This window comes from Hemiscyllium ocellatum, chromosome 4, assembly GCF_020745735.1.
Source record: "Hemiscyllium ocellatum isolate sHemOce1 chromosome 4, sHemOce1.pat.X.cur, whole genome shotgun sequence".
Lineage (NCBI taxonomy): Eukaryota > Metazoa > Chordata > Chondrichthyes > Orectolobiformes > Hemiscylliidae > Hemiscyllium > Hemiscyllium ocellatum.
In genome coordinates, this window is record NC_083404.1 from 138,486,158 (window position 1) to 138,508,135 (window position 21,978).

Below are 21,978 nucleotides of genomic sequence, written 5' to 3' on the forward strand. Positions count from 1 at the left end.
AATGTAGCGAGTTTTGGAACGCTGCGACAATGTATCCGCTCAGATTGTTTCATTGGAGGATTACATTGTAGCGGGAGTGCAACAATGTAACCTACACACACACACACACCGAGCGAAGGGGAAGGGGGGGGGAGCCTTTGTGTTTCGGCATAGAACAAAAATAATTTTCTTCTTCCAAGTGTATTTTGTCTAAAAAATAAGATTCGGTTGGGGGGGAAGGGGGGGGGGGGTCCATTGCACTCAAACCAGTTCTGAGGAAGATAGGCTGAGGGTGGGAGGAATTTTACCACAGCGGCCATGATGAAGGTCTTCAACTGATTTTTGGGAGAACATTTTTTTCTCCCTTTCTTTGTGTTCCCCCTCCCCCCCCTCTCCCCCAGTGCTGCTTGAAGCTTTTGCAGCTTCACTCCCAAGTCCAGCCTCGCTCAGCGAAAACTCACAAGCGCCAGGAAATGATCATTTTCTCGTTAGCACAATTGGGTTGGCAGCTAACTTTTAATCCGTCGCCGGTAATATTTTTTTAAGGTTTTTTTTCCCCTTGCAATAGCTGTGTTGATTTGAAATCTCCCTTTTTAAAATACTTTAAATCTGTTGATGGATTTGATTTGACGTTTTTTATTTCTATTCCTTTCAACCAACTTTAAGTGGTGGAGTTGATGTATGGTTTTGGGGGAATTTTTGTTAAATCAATGTTATGACAGGGTGGCTCTTTTTTTGTTCTGAGCTGAGCTGGGATGGCTATACTTCTGTTTTATATGTTGCTGAATGTAACAGTTTCTGCACAGTTTAGGTTTGGCTCCCGAGTCAGTTTTGTTTCACGTTGTTTCCCTTGGCATTTTCCCTCCGGGTTGACTGAGCTGTGCCGCCAAGCTGATTTGCAAGTCACGGGGCAACGTTTCGGGTTGTGTTGCTGGGAGGGGGCTTTAAACCCGGAGGGTCTGTCTGCTTGAGCCCTGAGACGTGAGTTCAGCTGGGAAATTCCAAGCCTGGGAGGCTGAGCTGGCCAACGGCGCAGTTTTCAAAACTGTTCAGACGGAACGAAATATTGCGAACTGCGAGGGATTGTGGGGGTGGGGGTGGGGGGTGGGGGGTAGTCATGGACTTGGAGAGGACACGGCAGAAATGGGAAGATGAAATTTAACACAGACACGGAAATTGCTGGAAAAGCTCAGCAAATCTGGCAGCATCTGTGAACAGAAATCAGATCTAACGTTTCGGGTTCAGTGACTTTCCCCTTCAGAATGTTTTTCCCCCCCCGATTTACAACAACAAAAATAATTTTCTTCTTCCAAGTGTATTTTGTCTAAAATAACAAGATTCGGGTGGGGGGAGAGGGGTCCATTGCACTCAAACCAGTTCTTATTCAGGCGAAATATAACGTGGAGAAGTGTGAGGAGTTTATCACTTTGGGTCGGAGACGGGCAATGGAACACGATAAAATAAAGGCTCCTATTCTCAAAGTGGGTGCAGGATTAGACAGGTCAGGGGGTGGGGAATGCACCCATTCTGGAAGGCAAGGAGAAAAGCCGCAAGGGCTTTTAAAATAAATCGGTAGAATACAACTCTCTCAGCAAGTAAAACACTGTTCCAGCCTCAATGGAAGTCTTGTGTTGAGTTCTGGGTCCTACTGTAGGAAGGATCTATTGGCCTCAGAGTTACCAGAATGATAACTTAATCCCTGAAGTCCAGGTATCAGAGGTTGTACAAATTAAGAAATAGAGAACACACACTAGATCATCAACGCCACACACGCAGGAATCCGATTCATGAGAGAGGGAGAAAAGGACAACCAGCTCCCATTCCTAGACATGATGGTACAGAGAACACCGAACGGAGAATTCACCACAAAGGTATACAGGAAAGCCACACACACTGACCAAGTCCTGAACTACGAAAGCAACCACCCCAACACACAAAAGAAGTTGCATCAAGACACTGTTCAAAAGGGCCACAACACACTGCAGTACACCAGAACTGCAAAAAGAGGAAGAAGAACACCTCTACAGTGTATTCGCCAAAAACGGATACCCACGCAATTTCATCAACAGATGCCTAAGGGAAAGACAACGGAACGAGGACATGCCACAACCCAAAGGACTAGCCACACTACCATACATCAAGAGCATTTCCGAACTGACAGCCAGAATGCTGCGACCACTAGGACTCATAACAGCACACAAACCAACAGCCACTCTCAGCCAACAACTCACCAGGACAAAGGACCCGATACCCAGCATGAGCAAAACCAATGTAGTGTACAAAATCCCATGCAAGGACTGCACAAAATACTACATCGGACAAACAGGAAGACAGCTAACGATCCACATCCATGAACACCAACTAGCCACGAAACGACATGACCAGCTATCCTTAGTAGCCCCACACACACATGACAAGCAACGTGAATTCAACTGGGACAACACTACTATTATAGGACAAGCCAAACAGAGAACAGCCAGGGAATTCCTAGAGGCATGGCACTCATCCACAGATTCAATCAATAAGCACATCGACCTGGATCCAATATACCGGCCACTGCAGCGGACAGCTGGAACTGACAACCGGAAGTAGCAGATACAAATCACTATAAATGCCGGAGGAAACATCACAGAAGCGCTTCCCAGGAGGCTCCCAAGCACTGAGGATGTCACCTAGACAGGGGACGAAACGTCTGCAACACAAATTCCCAGCTCGGCGAACAGAACCACAACAATGAGCACCCGAGCTACAAATCTTCTCCCAAACTTTGTACGAATTAAGCCTGTTTTCTCTAGAATTCAGAAGGTTAAGGAATGAGCTGATCGAAGTCTTCAAGATAATAATTGGAAAAGACAGCGTAGATAAAGATAAACTATTTCCACTGTTCTCAGTCAGGGTCCTCAACCCAAAACCTAAGCTCTGAGTTCTCTCTGCAGATGCTGCCAGACCAGCTGAGATTTTTCCAGCAATTTCTGTTCTGGTTTCTGATTTACAGCATCTGCAGTTCTTTTAGTTTTTATTAACTGTTTCCACAGGTTGGAGATTCTAGAACCAGGACGTTATCTGAGAATTAGGGTCAGACCATTGAAGAGAGACGGTTGGAAGCACATCTACACACATTGGGTGGGAGGGGTTTGGAATTCTCTTCCACAGATGGCAGTTGATGCCAGATCGATTGTTAAGTTTTATATCTGAGATTGATTGACAAAAATCTATTTATATTATTTAAGGGACATGAGCAAAAAGCAGGGTCTATGGAGCTAGGTCACAGATCAGCCATGATCACATTGATTAGCAGAACAGGCTTGAGGGGCTGAATGGCCTACTCCTGTTTCTCAGTGTGAACACTTTAGAGGCAGATGGTTTGTAATGAGAGTGTCACTATAACCCAGGTGATGGAGTTGTCCGTTCAAATCCCATTGCAGCAGCTGATAGACTTTACATTGGATGAATAAAAATCTGTGATATAAAGCGAATCTCAGCAGTGGGGACTGTGGCAATATTATTAGTAGTTTAAAAACCCATCTGATTCACTAATGTCCTTCAGGAAGGAAATCTGCCATCATTACCTGGTCTGGCCTACATGTGACTCCCGGCCCACAGCCAATGTGGTTCACTCTTAACTGCCTAGGTGTCTCTTTTAGTTCCTATTGAATTTCTTAATGCAGTGTGATAACAACAACACATTCCAAAAACCAATCCTCTTACTCTGTCAATTTTGAAGAATTCATTCATGGGATATAGGTATCGCTGTCTAGGCCCAGCATTTATTATAGAGCCATAGAGATGTACAGCACGGAAACAAATTCTTTAGTCCATCTCGTCTATGCCGACCAGATATTCCAACCTAATTGAGTCCCACCTGCCAGCCCATATCCTTCCAAACCCTTCCTTTTCATATACCCATCCAAATGCCTCTTAAATGTTGCAATCGTACCAGCCTCCACCATTTCCTCATTCCATACACGTACCACCCTCTCTGTGAAAAAGACATATTGCTGAGTTGCCCTTGAGAAAGTGGTCAAAAAGTGTGGTGCTGGAAAAGAACAACTGGTCAGGCAGCATCTGGGAAGCAGGAGAGTCGATGTTTCAAGTATAAGCGCTTCATCAGGAATGAGGGGAGGTCTGAAGGGACTGAAAGGTAAATGGGTGGGTGGGGCTAGGGGGGAAGGTAGCTGGGAATGCAATAAGTAGGGGATGATGGGGATAGGTCGGAGAGGAGGGTGGAGCGGTTAGGTGGGAAGGAAGATGAAGAGGTCATGAGGGCAGTGCCGAGTTGGCGGGTTGAATCTAGGATAAGGCAGGGGGAGGGGAAACGAGGAAGCTGGTGAAATCAACATTAATCCCGTGTGGTTGGAGGGTCCCAAGTGGAAGATGAGATGTTCCTCCTCCAGGTATCAGGTGGTTTGGGTTTGGCGGTGGAGGAGGTGCAGGATCTGCATGGCCTTGGTGGAGTGGGAGGGGGAGTTGAAGTGGCTGGCCAGAGAGGGGTGGGATTGTTTGGTGCCTGTGTCCCACAGATATTCTCTGAAATGTTCCATGAGTTGGTGTCCTGTCTCCCCAAAGTAGAGGAAATGGCACCACACTTTTTGCCTCTGATCTCCAACATCTGCAGTCCTCATGTTCTCCTCCTTGAGGAGGTGGTGGTGAGCTGCCTTCTTGAGCTGTTCCAGTCCTTGCAGGGATTTTGCAATCAAGTTAGGGAGTGAGTTCCATAATTTTAACCCACCAACACTGAAGGAACAGTGATATAATTCCAAGTCAGGAATAGTGAGGGGCGTGGAGGGGAATTTGCAGGGAGGTACTGTTCCCATGTATCTGCTGCCCTTGTCCTTCTAGCTGGGTTTGGATGGTGCTGTCTTTGGAACCTTAATGAGGCTGTTGCTTTCCAACCTCCTTCGTTTCTTTGAAGAATTAACAAAATGTTGACTTGTATAGTGCATAGGCTGTGATGTCAGTGAACTTTAAAGAGTATGATAATAAGATATCATACTTAAATACAAGAATACTTGGAATGGTCAGAGTTATAAACAAATAGAATAGGTTGGTCAGAGGTGTATTGGAATAATCAGCCTGGATGTAATGGAGGCACAGTGAGGGTTTGGAGAGCAGATGAGCAGAAACAGGGGTTTTGTTATGAAGACTGGAATACCACATTGTGGTGACATGGTAGACACATATCTAAAGTTGGGGAACATAGAGTGAGGACAAGACCGAAAATGAAGAACAGCGGGTGACCAAATACGAGAGAAGGCTTCCACCTCCCAGTGGAACCATTGGTGCTTTTCCACAGGAATCCGTGCTGCTCTTCATTCCCGAGAAATGATTCGGGCTTGTGTGGTCTGAAGTCAAATGTGAAGACTTCCTGTGGGGAGCAGTTTGGGGGAGGCGTAGCTCATGTGAGATGGGTTTTGCCAAGCTGCATGACAACGTACGTGAAGCTGCAGAGTGAGCCTGCAAGTGGAGTCTCTGAGTGAGTGGGAGGTGGCATCTCCTGGTCCGAGCATTGAGGAGGCAATCGCGATGAAAAATACCAGCCTTGTTTAGTGAGTGTCACAGAGGGATCTCAGGCTGCAGCTACACTAATTGTTACAAGTAGCTTTTGTTTACATACTCTGATATCTCCTTTTGTGTCTTGTTTCACATTTTGTTGACATGGTTTCAGCAAAATGTCATGTAAAAGGCACTATATAAATGCAGGTTGTTATGTTGCCATCCCCCGTCCCCATATCCACATTAGACAATTGGTTATTTGCAAATGCCATTCACCTTGGACACCATGGGCACTCGTCAGCACAGGATTCTGAAGTCAGACAGTTCACAAATACAACAGTGTTGAGTCATCGAGTCATAGAGATGTATAGCACGGAAAAAGACCTTCAGTCCAACCCGACCATGCCGACCAGATATCCCAACCCAATCTAGTCCCATCTGCCAGCACCCGGCCCATATCCCTCCAAACCCTTCCTATTCATATAGATCCAGATGCCTATATATCGCAATTGTACCAGCCTCCACCACTTCCTCTGACAGCTCATTCCATACACGCACCACACTCTGCGTGAAAAAGTTGCCCCTTAGGTCTCTTTTATATCTCTCCCCTCTCACCCTAAACCTATGCCCTCTAGTTCTGGACTCCCTGACCCCAGGGAAAAGACTTTGTCTATTTACCCTATCCATGCCTCTCATAATTTTGTAAACCTCTATAAGGTCACCCCTCAGCCTCCGACACTCCAGGGAAAACAGCCCCACCTGTTCAGCCTCTCCTTGTAGCTCAGATCCTCCAACCCTGGCAACATCCTTTAAATTTTTTCTGAACCCTCTTTAAGTTTCACAACATCTTTCCAATAGGAAGGAGACCAGAATTGCACGCAATATTCCAGCAGAGGCCTAACCAATATCCTGTACAGCTGCAACATGACCTTGAAAGTTCCCCTCCAACCCCCTTCACCATTCTGACTTGGAAATATATCACTTCCTTCAGTGTCACTGGGTCAAAATCCTGGAATTCCCTCCCTCAGGGCATTGTGGGTCTACCCACAGCACATGGACTGAGGCTGTTCAAGAAGCCAGCTCACCCCCACCTTCTCAAGGGGCAACTAGGGATGGACAATAAATGCTGACCTGCCCATCAATGCTCGTGTTGCATGAAAGAACTTAAACAAATTTCTATAACTGCGTTCATGACCACAAGAACACCTGAAGCACTTTGCAACCAATGAAATGCTTCTGGCAGTGTCTGGCAGAATGGCTGAAGTGCCCAGCCAGCTCCCACAAACACTAGCCAGGTGATAGTCCGACTATCAACATTTTTTATCATGTCGATTGAGGAATGGGTTTGGTCCCTGGGCATTAGGGTCGGTTCTGTTCCTGTTCATGATAGAGCTCTTGAGATTTTTTTTTGCCCGCTTGAGAGGACAGACAAGGACCTCCATTCAATATTACTTCGGAAAGGTGGCACCTCTGACAGTGCAGCAGTACCTCAGCACGGCACTCGAGGGTCACTTTCGATCTTGATTACTCAGTATAGTGCAGCACAGGAACAGGCCCTTCGGCCCATCATGTCTGTACTGACCATTCTAAACTAATCCCATCTACCTGCACGTGGTCCGTATCATAGTTTCATTGTAATGGAAGCAGGAGTAGGCCATTTGGCCCATCGAGCTTGCTCCTCCATTCATTGAGACCATGGCTGATCTATCCATTGTCTTAACTCCTCCCACCTGTATTATCCCCATAACCTTTAATTCCTGAACCATGCAAAAACCCTCCATCCCTTGACCGTGCATGTGCCAGTCTAAATGACGCTTAAGCATTGCTATCATATCTGCTTCTACCATCTCCCATGGCACCACATTCCAGACACCTACCACCCTCGATGTAAAAAAAAATTTAAAAATACCTCGCACGTCTCCTTTAACTTTTCACCCTCTCACCTTAAATCTATCCTCATTATTATTTGATGTTTCCACCTTGGGGGGGGAAGAAGACTCTTGACTATCCACTGTATCTATGCCTCTCAAAATTTTATATACTGCTATCGGGTCACCCCTCAGCCTCTGCTGTAGTGAAAACTTGGAGTGGGTGAAATGATCTATTCTGGGACCTCTATTTCATCCTCCAATCAGCTTAGGTAAACAGGAACAGCAGGCTGGATATAATTGACGGGAGAGACATGACACTAAAGCTCCTCATCTTCCACTCATCAGGACAAAGGCAAGAATGTCAAATTTCACATGCTGGTGGAATATTATTACAATAAGTAAAAAGCATGCTGATTGGTCACTAAGTCCACTTTGATTGACTTAGGTATTGGCAAGAATTCTGATTGGTGTAGACAGTATTAACTTGCTAACCAACCAGCTCCCTTCCCTTAGGTAAAAATTGGTGCAATTTGGCATTTTGCTTTTGATCCTGGTGAATGCCAAGCAGAAAGCTTCATTGAGACTCCAATTCTACACTAGCGTCTGAGTGTTACATGTTAAACTCCATCACTGTAGGTATGCTTCTGGATGGACCGTATCTGATGGGCTGGGGAACATCAAAACCCAAGCTCATTTCTGTAAGATTCCAAACAGTGGGAGTGTTGATGTGCAGGGGCTTGGTGAGCACTAGGGAACAAGTGCCTGTTGAACTGATTTCCTCCTCCCTGTTCTTTTATTAGTTACTGGATGAAAACAACCAGCTTATCCAATGCATAATGGATTACCAGAGCAAAGGGAAAACTGCCGAATGTTCGCAGTAAGTTGATTTTACTTTTCTGTTTCTGGGAGAGGGTGATGTTGTGGCAATATCGGGGGGCCAGTAATCCAGAGAATCCCGATTATTACTGCAGGGACACAGCGGCTGCACCACTCTGGGACAATTTAAATTGAACAAGTCTGGAATCGAAAGCTGTCCTCTGTTATGGTGACTGTGAAACTATCATCGATTGTTGGAAAAACTCATGCAGTTCACTGATGTCCTTTAGGGAAGGAAAGTGCCATCCTTCCCTGGTCTGGCCTACATGTGACTCCAGACCCACAGCAATGTGGTCGACTCTTAACTGCCCTCTGGGGACTTAGGGTTGGATAATAAATCCCTTGTCAGAATTTTTTTCTTTATGCTTTCAACTTGCATTTAAAGTGATGCCTGGCCACATGAACAATAGAGTTTTAACAGCGTTGTAGGAGGCTCTTCAGCCCATTGAGTCCATGCTGGTCATCAAACATTCATCGATCCTAATCCCGCTATCCAGTACTTAGCCCACAGTCTTGTGTGTTTTGACACTTTGGATGCATATCTGAGTATTTAAAGCCATGATGTGGAGATGCTGGTGTTGGACTGGGGTGGACAAAGTTTTTTAAAAAATCACACAATACCAGGTTATGGTCCAACAGGTTTATTTGGAAGCACTACCTTTCAGATCGCCATCAGGTAGCTAGTGGTTCCGAATGAACCTGTTGGACCGTAACCTGGTGTTGTGTGATTTTTAACTGAATACAGAGGAACCACAATTATCCAGCATTTGTAAATCCGAGTTTCGGATTGTCCAAATAAAATTGCAAGGTCCCAATGCTCGGCTAAATTATGTTATCTGGCATTTGATTATGTGGAATTTGATTAACCGAACGAGATACTCCCTGCCAGTGTCCTTCGGATAGTGGAGGTTCCTCTCTATTTGAATGGTGCGGAGGTTCCTACCTCTCAACAGAGCAAATGGAAAACTGCTGAATGCTGCCAGTAAGTTGGTTTTATTTGAGGCGGTCAGTTCTGGGTATCCAACTCCCTCTGGGTAAAAGCCCTTTCCCCCTCAAATCCCCTCTAAGCCACCTCCTTACCTTAAATCAGTGCTCCCGGTTATTGGTCCCTCTACTAGAATGTGCTGCTCTGACCTCTGTATGCCCTAATCAGATCCACCTCCGCTCTCTCTGCTTGAAGGAAGACAACCCCAGAGTGTCCAATCTCTCTTCGATAGTTGGTGTGCTCCATCCCAGGCAGCATCCTGGTAAATCTCCTCTGCACCCCCTCCAGTACAATCACAACAATCCTATACTGTGTGGTGACCAGAACTGCACACAGTACTCCAGCTATGGTCCAGCTGGCATTATGTACAATTCCGTCACAGCCTCCTCGCTCTTGTATTTAATGCATCATCTAAATATTCCTGAACTACTTTGGCCACCTGTCCTGCTATCTTCAAGGATCTATGTCCATCAATCTTACGTCTTTAATTATTGGAAGTAGAAACCAATAAAACTTAAGAATGCAAATCCCACAATACAAGATTAAAAAAGATAGGGACCTTTAGTCCAGGGTAGCCCTGATATTGCCATTCAGCCCATCGAGTCTGCCTCGCCATTCAATTCATGTCTGATCTGATAATCCTCAACTCCACTTTCCCGCCTTTTCCCCATCACCCTTGATTCCCCTTCCCGATTAAAAACCTGTCTGTTTCAGCCTTGAATATACTCAGTGCCCCAGCCTCGACAACACTCTGTGGGAAAGAATTCCACCGGTTCACTCCCCTCTGACAGAAGAAATTCCTCCCCATCTCCATCTTAAATGGGGAACCCATTATCCTGAGATTATTCCCTCTGACCCTAGACTTTCCCATACGCGAAAACAATCTTTCTGCATGAACATTGTCAAGTTCCCCAGTAATTCTGTATATTTCTAAAAGGTCCCTTCTCATTTTTCTAAACCCCAGTGACTACAGGCCCAACCTACTCAACCTCTCCTCATAAGACAGTCCCTCCATCCCCAGGATCAGCACTGCCTCCAATGCCAGTATAATTTTTCCTTAAATAATGAGCAGAAAACTGTTCACAATATTCCAGCTGATGTAAGACTAGTACCTTGTATAGTTTTAAGAAAATCTCCACATTTTTATACTCCATTCCCTTTGAAGACCAACAATCCATTTGCCTTCCCAATTACCCACTCAACTTGGATGCTAACATTTTGTGATTCACGGGTGAAGACTCCCAAATCCCTTTGTCCTGTAGCTTTCTGCAGTCTTTCTCTATTTAAGTAATAATCAACTCTTCTATTCTTCCTGCCAAGGTGCGTGACCTCCCATTTCCCCACATTATATTCCATCTGCCAAGTTTTTGCCTCCTCGCTTAACCTGTCTACATCCCTCTGCCAAACCTTTGTGCCATCTTCATCCCTCACATTCCCACCTATTTTCTGTCATCTGCAAAGTTGATGTTAGTAGATTCACTTTCCTCATCCAGGTCATGGTGGTCCCAGTCTTCAGCCTGGTGGCACTCGCTAATCACGGGTTGCATCCTGATAATGTCTCCCTTGTCCTAGCTCTCTGGATTTATACGGGGAGTCCAGTCCAGTTTGTGGATGTTGATGGTGGGGGGATTCAATGATGGTGATGCCATGGAATGTTAAGGGATGGTGATTAGATTCTCTGCTGTTGGACATTGTCATTGGCTGGATTTGTGTAGAGTGAATGTTACTTGTAAAGGATCGAAGGGTATAGGGAGAGAGAGGGAGCAGTTGAGTGCTGAGCCATGTTGAACGGTGGAACAGATTTGAGAGACTTATCCCTCCTACTTCCCATGTTCCTATGGTTCTATTACCCAGAACCAATCTCCTCCTTTTTCCCAATACCCTTCCATATATTGGGTATATGGAATAGCCATCCACTGATCCTCTTCAGTTGAACCTGCCTCCACCACATTTCCAGGCGGTGTATTCCACACCCTCACAAGGTGAGAAGGTTATTCCGCACCACACCCTGCCTCCTCTGCATGTCACCTTAAATCTGCGCCAGCTCTTCTTTTTCCTTTTGCATTCTGACACAGTTTCACCCCATCTACTCTGTCCGGCCCACTCCTGCCTTGGAAAAACTCTGTCTCCAAATCTCCTCTCCGCCGCCGTCTCTGCAGGGAGAACCGTCTCAAATTCTCCAATCTGTGTTCTCATCGCTGAAGGTTCTCATCTCTGGAGCCATTCTTGTAATCCACTTCTGCACACTGTCCAATACATTCACATCTATCCTATAAAGTGGCACCCGCAACTGTACTCGGCTGAGGTTTAACAAGTGTCTTGTATAAGTTCAACATTGACTCCTTGTTCTATTACTCTATGCCTCTGTTAATAAACCAGAGAATAATGTATACTTTGCTAATTGTTCTCTCCACCTGTCCCGCTGCCTTCAATGATATGTGGACATATGTGGAACGAACTTCCTGAGAAAGTGGTGGATGTGGGAACAGTTCCATTGTTTAAAAGACATTTGGATAGATACAAGAAAAGGGAAGGTTTGGAGGGATATGGGCCAAGGGTAGGCAGGTGGGGCTCGTTTAGTTTGGGATTATATTCAGCATGGACTAGTTGGACCGCAGGGTTTATTTCCATACTATATGACTCAATGTCAGGTTTTCCACTGTAATTACTAATTTTATCCTAAATTAACAGGATTGAGAGACTTGACAAACAATCCAGTTATTTCTCAATATATAATTTAGGTAGCATCACACTGTAAACTTTTGCTATAAATTCTGTTTCTTACGATCTTATACTCCCCAAACGCCTGATGAAGGAGCAGCGCTCTGAAAGCTAGTGCTTCCAATTACACCTGTTGGACTATAACGTGGTGGTGTGTGATTTTTAACTTTGTACACCCCAGTCCAACACCAGCATTTTGTCCTGAATAGCTGTGTTGAGACATGTCCCCACCCTTGAAGCTAAACTGACTGGTCTATAATTGGTGGGATTATTCTTAGTCTTTGACATAGAATTAGAATTGTACAACATAGGAACAGGCCCTTTGGCCCACATTATTTGTGCTGTCCACGATGCCATTTGTCTGCATGTGGCCCATATCCTTCTATTCCCTGCCTACTCATGTGTCTGTCTTTTAAACATTGCTATCATATCTGTTGTTACCACCTTCCTGACAGCATATTCCAAGCACCCACAACCCTCTGTGTAAAAAAAAAATTCTCATATATCTCTTTAAACTTTTTTCCCCCTCTCTCAGCTTAAACCTATGCCCCTAGTATTTGCCTTTTCAAACCTGGGAAAGAGACTCTGACTAGCCACCCTAGCCGTGCCTCTCATTTTATAAACTTCTGTCAGGTTTCCCATCAGCCTCTGACAATCTAGCAAAACAATTCGGGATTGTTCAATCTCTCCTTTTTAAAGCTATAAAACCAGAGATTGCTGGCAGGTCTGGCAGGTCTGGTGGAGAAAAATCCAGAGTTAACGTTTCAGGTGGGGAGACCCTTCCTCAGAACCCTCCAATCCAGACAACATTCCGGTAAACTTCGGAAAATGTGGTGGGCAGGTTTAATAGAGGATCCTGCACCCTCTCCAAAGCCACCGCATCCTTCATATAGTGTGGCGACCAGAACTGCACACAATACTCCAAATGTGGCCGAGCTAAAGTTTTATGATTTCTCCAGTTTCCTCATTTCCCCTCCCCCCACCTTGTCTCAGTTGGTTCCCTCAACTCAGCACCGCCCTCGTAACCTGCAATCTTCTTCCTGACCTCTCCGCCCCCACCCCACTCCGGCCTATCACCCTCACCTTGACCTCCTTCCACCTATCACATCTCCATCGCCCCTCCCCCAAGCCCCTCCTCCTCTTAGCCTGCTTGGCACACTCTCCTCATTCCTGATGAAGGGCTCATGCCCGAAACGTCAAATTTCCTGTTCCTTGGATGCTGCCTAACCTGCTGTGCTTTAACCAGCAACACATTTTCAGCTGCATCTGCAATATGGCAACTGCTGAATGCCTTCTTTACCACCTGATCCAGTTGTGTTGCCACTTTCAAGGGGCAATGGATTTGAACCCCAAGATTCTTCTGTATATCAAAGCTCCTACGGGTACTACCATTTCCTGTCTACTTTCTTCTTGCATTTGACCTCCCAAAATGCATCACCTCACACTGGGTTAAAACTCCATCTGCCATTTCTCTCTCCAACTTTCTAACTGATCTATATCCTGCTGCATCCTTTGATCACCTTCCTCACTGTGCCCACATTGCCACCAATTTTCGTGTCATCTGCAAATTTACTCATCAAATCTACGACATTTTCATTCATTTATATCTATATATTAGAAATAATAGAGGTCCTACCACTGATCCTTGCAGAACACCACTAATCATGGATGTCCGGTCAGAAAAACACCCCTTCACAACTACCCTCTGTCTTCTATGACCAAGTCAATTTTGTATCCAACTTATTAAGTTCACCACAGATCCTATATGTCTTAATCTTCTGGGCCAGCCAACCATGAGGGACCTTTGTTAAATGCTTCAGTAAGGTCCACTGCCCTACCCTCATCAATCATCTTGTTCTTCATCATAGAATCCCTACAGTGTGGAAATGGGCTATTCGGCCCAACAAGTCCACACTGACCCTCTGAAGAGTAACCCATTACCCCAACCCTATTACTCTGCATTTCCCCTGATCAATGCACCGAACCTACACATCCCTGAACACTATGGGCAAATTAGCATGGCCAATTCACCTAACCTGCACATCTCTGGATTGTGAGAGGAAACCAGAGCACCTGGAGGAAACCCACGCAGACGTTGGGGGAATGTGTAACCTCCAAGCAGAGAGTCACCTGAGGCTGGAATCGAACCCAGGTCCCTGGCGCCGTGAGGCAGCAGTGCTAGCCACTGAGCCACTGTGCCACCCCTCACTTCCTCAAAACTCCATTCAAATTTGAGATAAGACCTGCCTCCCATGCTGACTATTCCTAATACATCCATTCATTTCTAAATATGCCTATCCCTAAAAATCATCTTCAATAATCTCCCTACCACTGATGTAAGTCTTACTGACTTCGACATTCCCAGATTATCCCTGCAGTCCTCCACAAACAAAGGAACAACATTGGCTATTCTCCAATGTTCTGGAACATTGGCTGTGGCTGAAGAGGATACAAAGATCTCTGTCAAGGCCCCAGCAATCTCCTCCCCTGCCTCGCTCTCGCTGTAATGTTTACAATTGCAATTTGCAAATCTCCGGTCTCAATTCCCAGTTCTCCGAATCTGGGGAAGACAGTGAACATGCCAGCGGCTGGCAGTTTACCCCCTCACTTCCTTCAAAAACTCCTTTTATTTTTGTTATGGAATTGAGTTTTTGCCATCTGTCATGTCCCCAGAAAGTTGGCCCAGGGCCTGAGATTATTTATCCAGTGACAGTGGCACGGTGCCATCGTCTCTCCAGCCTGCAGCTGCTGCTAACATTGGCATCCACTTGCCTCTGCACAAGGACATTGGTCCATGTGAAATAAGGGCCATTTCAATCGAGCAATTAAAGTTTTTACATATTCACTGCGCCACACTACACCACACCCTACCTCTGTCACCACCTCCAGCCCCTACACCCCTACGTATCTCTGTCACCTCCTCCAGCCCCATCACCTCTCTCTATCTCTGTCACCACCTCCAGCCCCTACACCCCTACGTATCTTTGTAACCTCCTCCAGCCCCTATCCCCCCCCCATCTCTATCACCCCCTCCAGCCCCTATACCCCCTCCCTATCTTTGCAACTTCCTCCAGCCCCTACACTCCTCTCCCTATCTCTGTAACCCCCTCCGGCCTGTACATCCCCTCCCTATCTCTGTAACCCCCTCCAGCCCCTACACTCCCTCCCTATCTCTGCAACCTCATCTAGCCCCTACACAGGCTCTTGGGTCTAGTTTTATTCGCAGTCATTGTGTTAAATAGCCTGTGGGAAGATGTCACTAACAGCACTGTGTTCATACTGAGTCCGAGAGTGGGACCCACTATGGAGTCATCAGCCCAGACTGGCAGAGCTCCCTCGCCAGTCCCCACCCCTGGCTGGCACCGGTACCAAGTAGTGCCTCCCTGTGTGAGAGGTCGATATTTCACTGGGGCGAGGAGTGGCGGGGGGGGGGGGGGTGTAAAGTCAAGGCCACTGCTGTGTTTTCAGCTGGATGTGAAAGGTGGCCTGGTGTGACACAGAAGCATAATTGGGAATTTCTTACTGGGTCTCATGGCCATTTTTCATACCTGATTAACATCACTACACTTTTCCACAAATGGCATTGTTGTCGGTGAGATCTTGCTGTGTTTAAAGCACTTGGCTTCCCTGTTCCCTATGTTGCAACTGCATTAAGTTACATTACAATGGTCTCCACATTTGGCAGAGCACTTCATGATTTGTTTTGTCGAGAACCAGGGGGTGACAGTCTAAGGATCAGGCCATTTCGGACTGAGATGGGGAGAAATGTCTTCACCCAGAGAGAGTGGGAGTCTGTGGGATTGTCTGTTACAGAAAGTGGTTGAGACCAAAACGTTGAATGTTTTCAAGAAGACAGTAAGAAATGGGGACACGAGGAGAACATCGGCCCCTCCAGCCTTCTCCGTCAATGGTTGATCCGATGTTTGTCACACCCACTTTCCTAGAGACCTTCTTTAGAAGGAGTTAGATATAGTTCTTGGGCTAAAGAGATCAAAGCGTACGGGGAGAAAGTGGGCATAGGGGACTGAGCTGGGATGATCAGCCATGATCATATTGAATAGCAGGGCAGGCTTGAAGGGCTGAATGGCCTACTCCTGCTCCTATATTTCATGTTTCAGCTGTACAGCATTTTGGGGTGTCTTAGGATTATAGAAAGTAGCAGGTTATTAAATGCAGGTTAATTCCTCCGTTTTTGTATCTGACCTCTCTTTGGCAAATTTCCGGACTCTGACAGGTTTGAGACCTGTTCTGTGATTGACTGAAGGATGTGTTGATGTAAACGCCGTCAAAAAGGAATTGATCACTGTTGCTTTAAGCGCCCCTGCATGTGTAATTTGCCAGGGGCTGGCACTTAATGCCGAGCTCCCCTTGTCTGTTGTTACAACACAAACAATGCTGGTTTATACGTGATATTCCATGGACGTATCACGTATAAACCAAGATGATTAGGGGTTTAGATAGGGTTGACCATGAGAACCTTTTTCCACGTATGGAGTCAGATATTACGAGGGGGCATAGCTTTAAATTAAGGGGAGGTAGGTATAGGACAGATGTTAGGGGTAGATTCTTTACTCAGTGAGTCGTGAGTTCATGGAATGCCCTGCCAGTAGCAGTGGTGGACTCTCCCTCTTTATGGGCATTTAAACGGGCATTGGATAGGTATATGGAGGAAAGTGGGCTAGTGTAGGTTAGGTGGGCTTGGATCGGCGCAATATCGAGGGCTGAAGAGCCTGTACTGCGCTGTATTTTTCTATGTTCCATGTTCTTTGTTCTATGGACCTTATCTGCTCAGTGTGGGGGTAAATACACACAGGACTAAAACCGAGAACGCTGTTGGTTCGGCAGCTAAAGAGAGCTTTGTAACTTGCAGCTAGAGTCCCCATGTGCATAAAGTGACAGATCAGCAGCCTCTTTGAACTTGGATCCAGAAGGGTTGTGGGACCAGTATTTGAGCACCCAGTTTAGGCTAAACGTGCCCCTCAACAGCACCCACCTTCAGGGTTGGGTACTGAGGCAGAGCTGCTTTGTTGAGGGTGCCTCCAGTGGGGGCTAACCATTGCCTTCCCCTGCCCATGTGGCAGATCCACTGGCTGCACGTGGAAGAAGAACTGGGAGATTCTCCCTGTGTCTGACCGGTGTCCGCCCTCCCGCCTCGATAGAGGTACAATCCCCATGCTCCAGCTGGACCACCGGGATGCTCTCACATTACCGAGGAGGGGAGAGAGAGAGAGAGAGAGAGACACGGCTGGGGGTGGTTTAACCTGAGAGTCACCATGCCTCAGCTGAGGAGGGAGGAGGAGAAGGAGCGTCCTTTGTTGTATCCTCAGCCGGTGTGGGAATTGAACCCACATTGTTGGTGTCACGCTGTATTGCCAATCAGCTGCCCAGCCAATTGAGCTAACTGACCTCCGAAGGTAAAGTCGTCATAGTCCCAGGCGAATATACAGCTGCTCTTTCGTGAAAGAGAGACGACTGGTGGTGTGTTTCACCCGAGGGGGCAGTAGGATCCTCACAGTGATCTCGGACAGTGTGGGAATACTGTGGGAATTCCCTTCCTGATTAAAAACCTGTCTGTCTCAGCCTTGAATATACTCAATGCCCCAGCCTCGACAGCCCTCTGAGGGAAAGAATTCCACAGATTCACTCCCCTCTGAGAGAAAAAAATACCTCCTCATCTCTGCCCTAAATGTGTGACCCCTTACTCTGAGATTATATCCTCTGGTCCTAGATGGTCCCACAGGGGAAGCCAGCTTTAATTATTGACTTTCCCATGTCCTCTAAGAATTATTGTCTCTTACTCAAATGAGTACAATACAGAGTTTATAGTCACTACTTAAAGGATTGTGTATATTTCAATAAGGTCCACTCTCCCCTTCTAAACTCCAGTGAGTACAGGCCCAACCTACCCAATCCCACCTCATAAGACTACCCCTCTATACCTAGCTGAAAATGTGTTGCTGGAAAAGCGCAGCAGGTCAGGCAGCATCCAAGGAACAGGAGATTCGATGTCTCGGGCATAAGCCCTTCTTCAGGAATCAAAGACTTATGCCCGAAACGTCTAATCTCCTGTTCCTTGAATGCTGCCTGACCTGCTGCGCTTTTCCAGCAACACATTTTCAGCTCTGATTTCCAGCATCTGCAGTCCTCACTTTCTCCTCTATACCTAGCACCAACATAGTGAACCTGACATACAGTGCCAGTGTATGTTCCCTTCGATAAGGGGCCCAAAACTGATCACAATATTCCACATGTGATCTGACTAGTGCCTTAGTATTGTTTTAGCCAAGCCTACTTTCATACTCCGTTCCCTTCAAAGGGCCTGTTTCTACACTGTAGGTAATCTAATCTAATCTAAAGGCCAACATTCCATTTGCCTTCCCTATTACCGGCTGAACTTGGACACTAGCTTTTTGTGATTTGTGGACAAGGACTGTCAAATCCTTCAGTGCGGTAGCTTTCTGCAATCTTTCCCCATTTAAATAATGTTCCACTCCTCTAACCTTCCTGTCAAACCTCATATTTTGCTGCAGTATGTTCCATCTGCCAAGTTTTTGCCCTCTCACTTAACGTATCCGTACTGCTGCAGAATGTTTTTTTTAATCTCACATGTCCTTCCCACTTACTTTTGTATCATCCACAAATTTGGTTATTGTACATACACTTTCCTCATCCTAGTCATTAGTATCGATCGTAAGGAATTGTGGGCCCAGCATTGATCCCTGCATCACTCTACTGGTTATAGGCTGTCATCCTGAAAATGCTCTCGTCATCCCAACTCTGTCTTCAATGAGTTAGCTAGTGCTCTGGATAATATACCACCTCCCAATGCCATGGGCTGTTAACCAACGCTCTCTTGAAGCTGTATGGATGTACACACGCTGCTCTGTGAATACCACCCGTGGTAATTGTAACATAGACCTCTGCTTCTGGACGTCACTGCTCTGCATCGTCCTCAGAAGCTCTTGCAGAGGGAAATAAAATTCAAGGAAGCACTGCCCTTATCCTGTTTGAAGCCTTCCTTGCGCTACCTTATCAATTATCTTTTAGAAAGACCTGGTCGGCACAGTGGTTCAGTGGTTAGCACGGCTGCCTCATAGTCCCAGAGACCCGGGTTCAATTCCCACCTCGGGTGACTGTTTGTGTGGAGTTTGCACATTCTCCCCGTGTCTGTGTGCTCTGGTTTCCTCCCACGGTCCAAAGATATGCAGGTCAAGTGAATTGCCCATGCTAAATTGCCTGTAGTGTTCAGGGATGTGTAGGCTAGGTGCATTAGTCAGGGGGAAATGTAGAGTAATTGGATGGGGGAATGCGTCTGAGTGGGTTACTCTTTGGTGTGGACTTGTTGGGCCCAATGGCCTGTTTCCACACTGTAGGGATTCTCTGGGGAAAAAAACAAATATATTACGTCTACCTGTTCCCCTTAATCCACATTTGATCAAGGCCACATTTGTGGCATCAAGGAGCCTAAGCAAAATTAGAATCAATGGGTATTGGGGCAAACTCTCTGCTGGTTTGAGTCATACTTGGCACCTAGGAAAATGATTGTGGTTCTTGTCAGGTATGAGTTTCCCTTCATGAAGCCATGCTGACTCAGCTTGATGTAGCATGTATTTCTAACTGCTCTGCGAATACATCCTGAATAATCTGTACATGAAAACCAAGGCTCCCGCTCCCCTGTGCCAGTCCTGAGGGAGTGTTGCACTGGTCTGGGTTGCATTTCCCTGAGGCCTTCAAACAAGTCCCTGTCAGTGATCGTGGGTAAACATCAAAACAGGTTGTGGCCTGATTCCAGAGAAGAGCAAATGGGATTTTGACATTTTGGATAAAGGAATAGTGTACCAAAACAGGGAAGTGTTGCTGCAACTGTACAAGGCATTGGTGAGACAAGGCCACTCAGCTCCTGACCTCATTACAGCCATGGTTCAAAAGAGCTGAATTTCAGAGTGAAGGGAGAGTTATAACCCATCATGGCCGCATTTGACAGTGTGGCATCAAGGTGCCCCAGCAAAGCCAGAATCAATGGGTATCTGGGCAAACTCTCTGCTGTTTGAGCCATACCTGGCACATAGGAAAATTATTGTGGTTGTTCGAGGTCAGTCATCTCAGTTCCAGGACATCTCTGCAGAAGTTCCTCAGGGTAGTGTCCTAGGCCCAACCACCTTGAGCTGCTTCGTCAATGACCTCCTCTCCATCATAATGCCAGAAGGGAGGATGTTCTCTGATGATTGCATAATGTTCAACACCATTCACAACTCCTCAGATACTGGAGCAGCTCGCCACCACCTTCTGGAGGGCAACTAGGGATGAGTAATAAATGCCAACCCAACCAGCAAGGTACACGTCTTGAGAGAATATAAATATTCCAAACAGTTTTACCTCATCTGAACCTGTCATAACATGGTTCACATTGATCAAACCGCCCCTTTAACCTCCTTTGCACCAAGAAGTTCAGGACAAGGGTCACAATCTCAGGCTACATGGTAACCACTTTGGACAGAGGAAAGAAGTAATTACTGGGGTAAAGGTAAATCTTCACAGAAGGCAGAGAATATGTGGAGTTCTCTAGCACAGGAGGCATTGAACATATTTCCAGACTTCTAGGGGCTAGAGGTGTCAAGGAACATGGGGAGAGGGCAGGAGTATGGTGTTGAGATAGATGATCGTGTCAAATGGCAGAGCATGTTCGATAGGCTGAATGGCCTACTCCTCCTCCTATTGTCTGTGCACCCATGTGCTTTGAAGGAGAACAACTCCAGAGTCTCCACCCAACCCTGTCATAAAATCCCTCATCCCTGGCACCATTCTGGCAACTTGCTTCCTCACCACCTGAGGGGTCATCACATCCTTCCTGAAGTACAGGGGGTGGTGAGAACTGGACACAAAATTCCACCTGGGACCCAAACCAGAACTTTGTAAAGCTTTGCTGTGTTTTCCCTGCTTTTGTATTTTGCTCCTCTGTTTAGTAAGTGCATACTTTGCTCACTACTCTCACTCAAAACGTTCTGCGGTCTCAAAGCCCAGTAGACATGTGCCCTGGGGGCATGCTGTCCAGAACTGCCATGTAGTTGATGTTAGCTCTCCCCACCCCTTCTGCCCAATGCATCACCTCACACTTCTCTCTATTAAACGCCACCTGCCATGAGTCTGCCAACCTGGCCCCGATAGTTCAGCTCATTCCCACTATTCGCCCTTCCTCCAACTTTGGTGGAATCAGAGAAGTTTGGCATTTTTCCCTGTCTTCCAGGATTGTTTCCATGAATTATAAAAAGCAGTTGACCCTCTGGGAACAGCGCTGTCTGCCACCTGTCACAGATCACAGCTTTGTGTCCTTATGACCAGTGTATTGTTACCCCATTGGACACACACCCTCCTATTCCATAAGCCCTGATTCTGTTAAACACCCTTTAAATGTGGTGCTCTGTCAAACATGTGGTCATAAAATTCACACAGAGACAATTTTGTACACATCAGTCACCAGCCTCTCACAACCCAACCTCTCTATAACTTCCTTTCTTAATGATAGCAGTGATTTGCAACTTTCTGTTCGTGGAATCTTTAGCAAGGACCAGATGACATTATCTCAGTTTAAGGGGTCACCTGTTTAATTTGAAGATGAGGAATTTCTTCTCTCAGAGGGGAGTGTATCTGTGGAATTCCTTCCCTCGGAGGGCTGTCAAGGCTGGGGCATTGAGTCTCAGGGCTGAGACAGACAGATCTTTAATCAAAAAGGGGAATTGAGGGTTATGGGGAAAACGCAGGAGAGTGGAGTTGAGGATTATCAGATCAGTCATAATCCCATTGAGTGATGGAGTAGACGCGATGGGCTGAATGGCCTATTTCTCTATGTCTTGTGGTTGCTGAACTGGGAACCCAGAAGCCCTTTCCCACAATCTTGATTGCAATAGCCGGCAGATTTATTTAAATTCAATTGATTAAAAAAAAACCCACCGGTTAAAAAGCTGGTCCCCATGGTGGTGACCGTGATCTTTATTATTGATTTGTTGTGAACCCCCTGCTGTGCTTACCCAGTCTGGTGTACACGTGACTCCAAAC

At 46.3% G+C, this 21,978-nt stretch overlaps 1 protein-coding gene across 3 annotated transcripts in view; it reads left to right on the forward strand.

Moving 5' to 3' along the window:
- The window catches only part of ss18 (SS18 subunit of BAF chromatin remodeling complex), a 76,059-nt gene that overhangs the window by 123 nt on the left and 53,958 nt on the right, over positions 1–21,978 (forward strand). For all 3 annotated transcript variants that reach the window (XM_060823900.1, XM_060823902.1, XM_060823901.1), the window contains exon 2: positions 8,144–8,220. In XM_060823900.1, the coding sequence (XP_060679883.1) occupies positions 8,144–8,220 (77 nt within the window). The remainder of the gene's footprint in view (positions 1–8,143; positions 8,221–21,978) is intronic.